Source organism: Theropithecus gelada, chromosome 16, assembly GCF_003255815.1.
Source record: "Theropithecus gelada isolate Dixy chromosome 16, Tgel_1.0, whole genome shotgun sequence".
NCBI lineage: Eukaryota > Metazoa > Chordata > Mammalia > Primates > Cercopithecidae > Theropithecus > Theropithecus gelada.
In genome coordinates, this window is record NC_037684.1 from 51,514,093 (window position 1) to 51,525,285 (window position 11,193).

At 52.3% G+C, this 11,193-nt stretch overlaps 1 protein-coding gene across 1 annotated transcript; it reads right to left on the minus strand.

Moving 5' to 3' along the window:
• Window positions 1-214: 214 nt before the first annotated feature.
• Window positions 215-10,832, minus strand: TK1 (thymidine kinase 1). Its single transcript, XM_025363487.1, has 5 exons — window positions 10,823-10,832; window positions 10,149-10,336; window positions 1,657-1,746; window positions 1,177-1,296; window positions 215-1,072 (listed from the first exon to the last, which is right to left on the minus strand). Exons 1-5 carry the CDS (start codon window positions 10,830-10,832, stop codon window positions 881-883), a joined length of 600 nt encoding a protein of 199 aa, XP_025219272.1. The 3' UTR covers window positions 215-880.
• Between the last annotated feature and the right edge of the window lie 361 nt (window positions 10,833-11,193).

An 11,193-nucleotide genomic window follows, 5' to 3' on the forward strand; every position in this document is an offset into this window, starting at 1 on the left:
GAGGCTAATTGGGGAGAATCGCTTGAACTGGGGAAGCAGAGGCTGCAGTGAGCAGGGATTGCACCACTGCACTCCAGCCTGGGCAACAGAGTGAGACCCTGTCTCGAAAGAAAACAAAAAGATCTGGAAGAAAATCCCCACCCAAATCAAGCTGAAGCTGTCCATGAGACCCAGGGAAACCCAGGTTAAAGAGAAATGTGCATCCACCAATCAGTGAATTTGGAATTAGTTAATTTCATACACTACAGCAGAGGCATGGACCCTGCGCTGTCTCCCCACTTGAAGAGGTAAGCCCCTGGGATCCAAGTCCCAGCAAGGTTGGTGCCACCCATCTTGGTGAAAGATGCTGTTGTTCCTGTGGAAACCATCAACAGAGGTAAGAAGGGCTTTGAGCCCAAAAGGAAGCAAGAGGGCGTGAGTCCAGGCCATCCTCAGGGGAGGGCAGGAGCCGGTCCCAGGAAGAAGGGCCTAAGCCTCAGTGTGACCCAAGGCTCAAAGGTGCTGGTGCAGCTTCCCAGGAAGAACAGAAACTCAGCAGTGAAAGCCGCAGAGAGGAAGAAGCAGGCTTATGTCAACAGCGTGTGGCCCTGTCCCTCACCCAAAGGAGGGGGAGTGTGCCAGATCCCAGGCCACCAAGCGGGGCCAGCTCCAGCCTGGGTGATCGTCCCAGCAGCCGAGAGGGAAGCTTTAAGCAGGCCAGTGGGTAGGAGAGGAGGGAGTATGTGGCAGGTGGGGCAGCCACACCAAGACTTCCCAGAAGGCCAAGGTGTGGTCACCCTCCACGCCTCCCAGCTTCCTCCTGGAGTGGCCAGGCAGCACGTGGGGCAGTGTCCGCTGGGCAGCAGCGGCAGGAAGGGAGCGGGCAGCCCTCGCGGGCCTCTCAGTTGGCGGGGCTGCATTGTAGAATCTGCTGTGGGGCAAAGAGCTTCCTGGCAGCCACGGCCTCCCCTGGCTTTCCTGGCACTGGGCAGTTCTCTTTGTTGTCCGGCCCGGCAGGCTGGCCTGAGGCCTTCTTGAAGTAGCAGAGCCGACACACGGAGTGGTACTTGTCTGCTCCCCCAATCACCTCGACCTGGCAGGGACAGAGGACAGGTGAAGGGCCAGGACAGGAAGGAGGCAGAGCCACACCCCCACCCCGCCGGCCGCAGGGAAGGCAGGGAAGGCAGGTGGAGCTACCTCCTTCTCTGTGCCGAGCCTCTTGGTATAGGCGGCTTCCCGGAAGCACTCCATGCACACCGCGGTCAGCTTCACCACGCTCTCGGCCAGCGGCACCAGGTTGAGGATGGTCCCGAATGGCTGTGCTCCCAGGGAAGGACAGCAGGCGCTCAGCCACCTCACCAGGCGGGTTTTTCTTTTAAACCCTCTGATTCACAAGCACTAAAGCCAGGAGTTCTCTCTGACCGGAGTCCTTCCCCCGACCCCCAGAGCACCATGCCCAGCTCTGTCCCTCTGCTGATTCAAAGCACCTGCCAGACAGATGGAACCAGTCTGCACAGACCACGGAGTCCCTGGGCTCAGACAAGGCCTGGTCTGAGCAGCTCGGCCATACCCCTGTGGTGGCTGAGCCCTGGTCACCCAGAGCTGGGGTCTGTGTACCCCCCAAGAAGCCCCTTCCCCTCCTGGATCCCAGCTCCAGACCTGGATCAGATGCCTTACCTTCCTCTGGAATGTCCCATCCAATGCAGCCACAATCACAGTCTTCCCAGCATTGGCCATGGCCTCGCAGAACTCCACGATGTCAGGGAACTGGAAAGGGCAGGTGGAGAAAGTGTGAGCTTCCACCCCAGCAGCAGCTCCCTGGATCCCCAGCGAAGATGCTGCCACATCTGACAACTCCGGCCCTTTGGCCTGGAGCAACTCTCCCACGAGGCTCCACAGCCCGGGGGACTGTGTCCCTCTGTGTGCCCTCCCAGCAATAACAGCCATATCCACAACTGTGCAGCCCCTTCCCCCTGCAGCCACCTTCCGCTCCAAGTCCAGGTCCCCAGGACTCAGCATCGGACTTCCACACCAGCTGTGCTGTTTAACACTGCAGCGGCCAAAGGCCTGCTGCCTTGAGCTCGGACACTGCTCTTCGTTGGACCCATTATCTGTGTGACCTTGGCAATGAATTGACGTCTCTGAACCTGTTTCCTCTTCACTAAGAGCAAGGAAGGTTCTGTTTGTTTTTTTTTTTTTAGATGAGTTTCACTCTTTCGCCCAGGCTGGAGGGCAGTGGTGTGATCTCGACTCACTGCAACCTCCGCCTCCCGAGTTCAAGCGATTCTCCTGCCTCCGCCTCCCGAGTAGCTGGGATTACAGGGGACTGCTACCATGCCCAGCTGATTTTTGTATTTTTAGTAGAGACAGGGTTTCACCATGTTGGTCAGGCTGGTCTCAAACTCCTGACCTCATGATCCGCCCTCCTCGGCTTCCCAAAGTGCAGGGATTACAGGCGTGAGACACCATACCCAGCCAGGTCCTGTTGTTTAACGATGGAAGACCCTAAGTTATATACAGGCTCTTTGGTGAATAGGTGGGTATTTTGTGCTCTTGCCTCCCCCTTTTTAAACAGGTAATGTGCTTTGAGAAGGGGCAGGGGTCCTACTGGCCATTTACAGAGCAGGATGACACAGCACAGCCTTCTAAGTATCAGGCCTGCACAGAGCACATTTACTGCGTAAATCAAACTTCACTTTGGCCCAGGGAGAAGCTCAAACTCTGGCAAGTGCTTTGGTGATTCTCATCAATCAATCATATCACTCTTAGCTGGTTGAGTTCATATGTCCAGACTGGCCTCTGGGTTGGGTGAAGTGGGGATGTCCTTGTCCTTGGGTGCAGGGTCTCTCTCTCGGGGCCACTTAGGCTTTCTCAGCCAGGTACTGAGGTTCGAGGTTATTGGGACATGAGGGCTTAGCAAGGCAAGGACTAAGGGGTGGCTTGAAAAATTCCAGTTGGATCCAAGCGAAGCCCTACGTGACTGACTGTGCTCAGCTGCCTGCAGGGGCCTCTGGAGAAGGAAATCCAGAGACTCCAGCACGCCGGGGCCCCTCCCCGCCATGCACTCATTCCCTCTTTTTCTCTGAGGACTCATCACATGTCACAAAAATGCAGCTCCCAGCCTGCAAGGAGCTGTGGGCCAGCACGCCTCCTGCACCAGGGGCTCGCCCCCTGGAGGGCTGACGCTGCCATCGCTGCCATTTGAGGCTGGATCTCGCTGTGTCCTGTGCACTGTAGGGTGTTAGCTGCGTCCCTTGCCCCCACCCATTAGATAGATGCCAGGAGCATGCCTCCCACCCCCCAGTTGTGACAAAATTGTTTCTAGTTGTTGTGAAATGTCCCCTGGGTGGGAATCGAGAGGGGAAGAACCTCCTGAGTTGAGAACCTTGCTCCTTAACCCTCCACATGAGGGTGGAAGGCAGACCCCAGACTCTCCCACCTCAGGGTTTCAGGATGGAGGAAGGTCCTCAGCCCCCACTCCACCTGGCACTTCCTCCCCCGGTGGCGTCCTCCTCCAGTGCAGACGCCACCCCTCTCCCAGGTAAGCATTAAACCCTAACCCCAGCAGAGGTCCCTGGGCAACCAGCGGCCTTGGAGATAAAGATGGAGGTATCCGAGTTGTTTGGGACGTTTCAAAGTGGGCCCTGGCAGTCATGCTGTTGCTGTTGGTGGTTTTGTCCCTTGTGTTTAGGGGACATTATGGTTTGAATTGTGTCCCCCACCCCGCCAAATTCATATGCTGATGTCCTAACCCAGAATATCTGTGAATGTGACCTCATTTGGAGATAAGGTCTTACAAAGTGGAGTGATCGGGGTAGGTTCTAATCCAATGACTAGTGTCCTTATAAAAAGGGAAATCACAGTGGCTCATAACTGTAATCCCAGCACTTTGGGAGGCCAAGGTGGATAGATCACCTGAGGTCAGAAGTTCGAGACCAGCCTGGCCAAGGATTAAATCCCGTCTCTGCTAAAAATACAAAAATGAGGTGGGCCTGGGGGCGCATGCCTGTAATCCTAGCTACTCAGGAGGCTGAGGCAGAATTGCTTGAACCCAGGAGGTGAAGGCTGCAGTGAGCCAAGATCCTGCCACTGCACTCTAGCCTGGGTGACAGAGTGATACTGTCTCAAAAAATAAAAACAAACAAAAAGTTTAAAAATAAAAAGGGAAACCTGGACACAGACACAGGAGAACAACGTGAAGACAAGGAGAAGACGCCACCTACAAGCAAGGAACAGTCCCTCCCTTGCAGCCCTGAGAAGGAACCAGCCCTGCCAACACCTTGATCTTGGACATCCAGCCTCTGAAGTTGTGAGAGGATGTCTCTGTTGCTCCCTTTCCCAGCCTGCGGTACTGTGCTATGGCAGTCCCAGGAAATAAAGAGTACATGTGAAATAAAACTTTGGCCGGGTGCAGTAGCTCACACCTGTAATCCCAGCACTTTGGGAGGCCGAGGCGGGCAGATCACCTGAGGTCAGGAGTTCGAGACCAGCCTGGCCAACATGGCAAAATCCCGTCTCTACTAAAAATACAAAAATTAGCTGGGTGTGGCAACGCATGCCTGTAATCCCAGCTACTTGAGAGGCTGAGGCACAAGAATTGCTTGAACCCAGGAGGCAGAAGTTGCAGTGAGCTGAGATCACGCCATTGCAGTTGAGCCTGAGCAACATAGAGAGCCTGTCTCTAAATAAATAAACAAACCAGAGTTGTTCAACTCAAGGGGTGTTCTTAGTGGTCTCTGGCTTAGGAGACTTGGGCTGTGGTAACTTATATGAATTACGAACTTGCTTTTTTTGAGACGGAGTCTCACTCTGTCGCCCAGGCTGGAGTGCAGTGGCGCGATCTTGGCTCACTGCAAGCTTCGCCTCCCGGGTTCATGCCATTCTCCTGCCTCAGCCTCCAGAGTAGCTGGGACCACAGGAGCCCACCACCACACCTGGCTAATTTTTTGTACTTTTAGTAGAGACGGGGTGTCACTGTGTTAGCCTGGATGGTCTGGATCTCCTGACCTCGTGATCTGCCCGCCTTGGCCTCCCAAAGTGCTGGGATTACAGGTGTGAGACACTGCGCCCGGCCAGATTAAACTTATTATAGGTTGCACATCTCTAACCCGAAGGGCTCCAAAATCTGAAACTTTTCAAGCGCCCACCACAAGTAGAAAATTCCACACCTGACCTCATGGGACAGGTCACTGTCAAAACTGTGGCTCACGCCCAAATGACAAAATACATAAAATTACTCTCAGGCTAAGATGTCTATAAAACATAAATGGATTTTGTGTTTACACTTGGGGCTCATTCCCAAGGTCTCATTATATTATGAACATGCAAATATTCCAAAACCTGAAATCCGAAACACTTCTGGTCCCAGGCATTTAGGATAAGGAATACTCAACCTGTGTTACTTGTGTAGTAGAACAGAAAACACAAAAAGGTTTTTTTTTTTTTTTGAGACAGAGTCTTACTCTGTCATCCAGGCTGGAATGCAGTAGCATGATCTTGGCTCACTGCAACCTCTGCCTCCCAGGTTCAAGCAATTCTCGTGCCTCTGCCTCCCAAGTAGCTGGAATTACAGGTGGACGCCACCACGCCTGGCTAATTTTTGTATTTTTAGTAGAGATGGGGTTTCACTATGTTGGCCCGGCTGGTCTCAAACTCCTGACCTCAAGTGATCCACCCGCCTCGGCCTCCCAAAGTGCTGGGATTACAGGCGTGAGCCACCGTGCCCAGCCAGAAGAAAAGTTAAAAAAAATAAATCAGAGCTCCTACTATTGCAAAGCAACCCTGCGAGCCCGCCACACACTGTGCAGCTGTTGATGAGCACGTGGGGGTGGCACGGGGGCCAGGGTTCCCACCCACCACCAGCATCTGAAGCACAGCACCCCCAGCTAGTAGCTTCAGGTTTTCCAGGTGAATCTCTCTTGGATGCCAACAGTTTCTACAAAGCAGCATGGGCACCTCTGCGTCTCTCGCGGGGTACAAAGAAGCACAGAAGCTTCTGACCCAAGGCCTTCCTCAGGACGGCACAGTGGCTACTCTGTGAGAGGCTTTCCCTGCTGACCCAGAAAACAAGAACAAGGCAGGTTAGGCCGGGCTTCAGCCACTGTCCAGGTGGACGATGAAGGAACGAAGGACAGTCCTTCTGCTGCGTCCCGTGCTGGGAACCCCTCTCCTCCATCTAGAACTGCTTGCAATGGGAAGACCCTGAACTTCCTTTTTTTTTTTTTTTTTTTTGAGACAGAGTTTTGCTCTTGTTGCTGCCCAGGCTGCAGTGCAGTGGCGCAATCTCTGCTCACTGCAACCTCCACCTCCCGGGTTCAAGCGGTTCTCCTGCCTCAGCCTCCCGAGTAGCCGGGATTACAGGCACGCAGCACCATGCCCGGCTAATTGTGTATTTTTAGTAGAGACGGGGTTTCTCCAGGTTGGTCAGGCTGTGACCTTGAACTTCTTGAAGAGAACAAGGGCACACAGAGGCCAGGGCAGAATGCTGATGTCTGGATAGGGTGTAATAAACACTCACTGAACGCACTCAAGTTTTACTTGTTGGCCAGGGAGGAAGTAGACGGAGAAATCCCCCCCACAGGCTGCACAGGGGACAGGACTTAACACGCTGGCCCCTGACTCGGGGCATTGGGATGTGAAGGAAGGAGGAAGGAGAAGGGAAAGGTTTGTGCCTGGAAGGTCTGGGTCAGCCTCTGTCAACAAGGTTTACACAGAGCCAGGAGAACAGAGCTACTGAACAACTGACAGGGGCAGGTCTGAAGGAGGGAGAGCCTTGCCAAAGCTGAAGCTTCCTTGTTTTGAGAGGGCCATGTCCCCAAAGCTGATGCAAAATCCGTGGATGCATTCCGAGGCCATGGTTTGACAACAAAACAGAACAGCTGCAGCCCTGTTCCCCGCCTGGGCTCACTTTCTCGCCTGGAGTCCCTCAACCACGGGGCAGCAACAACGTTGCCATGTACGCAGAGGCAGGGGGGTGCTCAGAGGCGCACCTCTGAAGGTCAAAAACGGAATGGGCACACCCAGGCAGGGAGATGCCAGCTGCCAGGTGGTCGGGAACCCAGAGCGGACACTGGCAGCCTGGAGTGAGTCCCTGAACTCCACAGGGCAGATGCCCCGCTCAGGGGAAGGGCCCGTCAGCCTCCCCATGGGAATGGAATTTGTAGCTGTGACTCATACAGAATGTTGGGCAAGAACAGAACCAGGAAGGCAGGACTGGCCTGCAGGGGGGACAGGCCCTGTGATGTCCGGGCAGGGTATTCCAGCCGGAGCAGCCTGGCTCTGTGTTGGGAGGCAAGGTGGCTAGAGATCTCGAAGCACTCACCAACAAACTCATGTATTCTTCCTCCAGGGTAGAGAACTAGACTAAATGTACAGTCCAGGGTATAGAACTAGACTAAGTGTGGCCAGGCACGGTGGCTCATACCTGTAATCCCAGCACTTGGGGAGGCTGAGGCAGAAGGATCACCTGAGGTCAGGAGTTCGAGACCACCCTGGTCAACATGGCGAAACCCCGTCTCTACTAAAAATACAAAATATTAGCCGGGCATGGTGGCAGGAGCCTGTAATCCCAGCTACTCGGGAGGCTGAGGCGGGAGAATCACTGGAACCTGGGAGATGGAGGTTGCAGTGAGCTAAGCTGCACTCCAGCCTGGGCCACAGAGTGAGACTCTGTTTCAAAAACAAACAAAAAGAGAACTGGACTACTAAACGTATAGGTGGCCCTGTGCCCAGGTTCTAGTCTTTGAAAGATCAGCAGAGGTGACATTTGCAGCTTCTGGCCTGGCCCATGAAAACCTCACACCATGGGGCATGCCTCTCCCCTTCCGTGTCTGTATACAGCCAGCCAGGGTGACCTAAGCCGCCTCGTGGCAGCCTCCCCGTCAACCGGCTTGGAACCACGTAGGGGTCCGTGAGTGAGAAATAAATTCCTGTTATGTTTATATCAAACCACCACATTGTGTACTTCGAGGCAACCCTAAAAGTACCTAAGAGGTCAAGTCTGCTGAGCCCCTTGGAGACAGTTTCGGTTTCATTCATTTGTGATAAACTAACAAAAATAAAAAACTCCAAAGCAGAGAAAGAAAAACTAAGATAACAGAAAATAACCCAGAAACTCAACTGCAGAATGTGTTCCTGAGGAAACAGAAAAATCTGGAAAAGTCTAAGAAAAAATTTTCAGAAACATAACGGAAGGAACAGCGTAAATTTAAAAATAACCCAACAGTAACTTGTCAAAATGGAGGATGATGAATTAGAGCAGCAGATACAAAAATAGTCATTGAAACAAAACACACTTTGGAAGATGGAAGCCAGAACACCTCAGAGAGGGATGAGGAGAGAAAGCCCTGAAGTGATAATGGCTTCATTCCTTCCCCAGAAATGAAAAGGCACACCAACTATAAAGCAGGATAAACGAAAACAAAGCTTACCCTAGACTCATTGTGCTGAGAGAGAACAGATAGAATACCTGACCAGAGGTAACATTAGAGAGATGGCAGCCTTCCCCTGAGCAAAAACACAACGACCAGCGCTGCCACTCTTCAAAGCAACAAGATCAAGGCTGGGCGTGGTGGCTCACGCCCGTAATCCCAGCAATTTGGGAGGCCGAGGCAGGTGGATCACCTGAGGTCAGGAGTTCCAGACCAGCCTGGCCAACAGGGTGAAACTCCATCTCTACTTAAAATACAAAAATGAGCTAGGCATGGTGGTGCGCACCTGTGATCCCAGCTACTCAGGAGGCTGAGGCAGGATAATTGCTTGAACCCAGAAGGCGGACATTGCTGTGAGCTAAGATCATGTCAATACACTCCAACCAGGGCAACAGAGCAAGACACTCCATCTCAAAAAAAAGGCTGGGCGTGGTGGCTCACGCCTGTAATCACAACACTTTGGGAAGCCAAGGCGGGTGGATCACCTGAGGTCAGGAGTTCAAGACCAGCCTGGCCAACATGGTGAACCATCATCTCTACAAAAATTAGCCACACACGATGGTGGGTGCCTGTAATCCCAGCTACTTGGGAGGCTGAGGTGGGAGAATCGCTTGAATCCGGGAGGCAGAGGTTGCAGTGAGCTGAGATCGTGCCATTGCACTCCAGCCTGGGTGACAGAGTAAGACTCCGTCTCAAAAAAAAAAAAAAAAAAAAAACCTACACAAAATCAACCTATCCCTTGCTGCCCAGCTTAAACTAGAGGACAAAAGAAAGATTTCCATACAAAGCCTGGCAGCTTTCCATCTATACATCCTGGCTGCAAAAACTACTAAAAAATGCACTTCAACAACAAGAAAATAAACGTATAAGAAACAAGCGGAAGGAACCATGAGGCAAACCAAACACTACTCCCCACCTTCCTTTTTTTTTTTTTTTTTTTTTTTGAGATAGGGTCTGGCCTTGTCGCCCAGGCTGGAGTGCAGTGGCGCTATCACTACTCACTGTAGCCTCGACCTCCCAGGCTCCATCCTTCTGCCTCACCCTTCTGAGTAGCAGGGACCACAGGTGTGCACCGCTATGACTGGCGATTTTTTTTTTTTTTTTTGTAGAGATGGAGTTTTATTATGTTGCCCAGGTGAGTCTCCAACTCCTGAGCTCAAGCGATCTGTCCACCTTGGTCTCCCAAAGGCTGAGATTACAAGTGTGAGTCACTGCATCTTGCCAGTAAATAGATATATATTTTTTATAAAGGTAAAATGGCCAGGTACGGTAAGTCACACCTGTAATCCCAGGGCTTTGGGAGTCCGAGGCGGGGTGGATCACCTGAGGTTGGGAGTTTGAGACCAGCTTGACCAACATGGAGAAACCCCGTCTCTACTAAAAATATAAAATTAGCCGGGCGTGCTGGCGCATGCCTGTAATCACAGCTACTTGGGAGGCCGAGACAAGACAGAATTGCTTGAACCCGGAAAGCGAAGTTTGCAGTGAGATGGCGCCATTGCCCTCCAGCCTGGGCAACAAGAGTGAAACTCCATCTCAAAAAAAAAAAGGTAAAATGAATCCTACATGACTATGACAGGGAAACTAGAAGGGGGCCTTCAGAGGGTATTCCAACACTGGTTGTAGCTATTTAACCTTGTTGTTTTACTAAAAGATCAGATAACCTCCAAGTCAGCGGCGGAAAACGGAGGACAGAGCGGGAGCTGTCAGGAAGAGTGATACCAGGACAAGCCGACTTACAAACTGCCCCTCGTCGATGCCTATGACAGCCACGCCCAGGGCCTCCTGGGCCGCGTCTCGGAGCAGGCAGGCGGGCAGCGCCTCCATGGTGTTCCTGGGAAGAGAAAGCCAGAGCGTGAGCAGGCACAGGGAGGCCAGAAGCCAGAATGCAGAGGCCAGGGAATGGCACTGTCGCGACCACTCGCTACCTGCAAAGCAGGCTCAGTGTTCACCCAGCCGGGCTTTGAGAAGTTAGCACCTATGGGAAAGGCCCTTGTTCAGAAAACCAGTTATTTATTTTTTTTTTGAGACAGAGTCTTGCTCTGTCGCCCAGGCTGGAGTGCAGTGGCGCCATCTCGGCTCGCTGCTATCTCCACCTCCCAGTTCTCAAGGGGCTCAAGCGATTCTCCCACCTCAGCCTCAAGAGTAGCTGGGACTACAGGCACACACCATCACACCCAGCTACTTTTTGCATTTTTAGCAGAGATAGGGTTTCACCATGTTGGCCAGGCTGGTCTCAAACTCCTAACTTTTAAGTGATCCACCTGCCTTAACCTCCCAGAGGAAAACCAGTTATTTATACAAGCCACTTCACTTGATGTTTTGGATTAGAAATTAGTAATGTCCAGTACAAAGCTCAACGAGACTAAAAACTCTTCCACTGTTCGGCAGACAAGGCCAACTTCATCAGTCACCAGGGCCCATGATACCATTAGGGGTCAGCCAAGTTTCCTTTTAAAATTCAGAAGAATGAATAACTAGAACTGAGCCTGGGTTATATTTGTCTTTATATCAATTATGTTACAAAATATAAATTTTTTTTTTTTTTTTTTTTTTTTTTGAGACGGAGTCTCGCTCTGTCACCCAGGCTGGAGTGCAGTGGCCGGATCTCAGCTCACAGCAAGCTCCGCCTCCCGGGTTCACGCCATTCTCCCGCCTCAGCCTCCCGAGTAACTGGGACTACAGGCGCCCGCCACCTCGCCCGGCTAGTTTTTTGTATTTTTTAGTAGAGACGGGGTTTCACCATGTTAGCCAGGATGGTCTCGATCTCCTGACCTTGTGATCC

Bases quoted from the DNA above. Each gene is read 5' to 3' on its own strand.
- TK1 (XM_025363487.1), bottom strand. The intron at 1,747-10,148 runs GTAAGTCGGCTT...TGCCCTTTCCAG, and splicing joins GCATCGACGAGGGGCAGTTT to TTCCCTGACATCGTGGAGTT. The intron at 1,073-1,176 runs GTAGCTCCACCT...TGTCCCTGCCAG, and splicing joins GGCTCGGCACAGAGAAGGAG to GTCGAGGTGATTGGGGGAGC.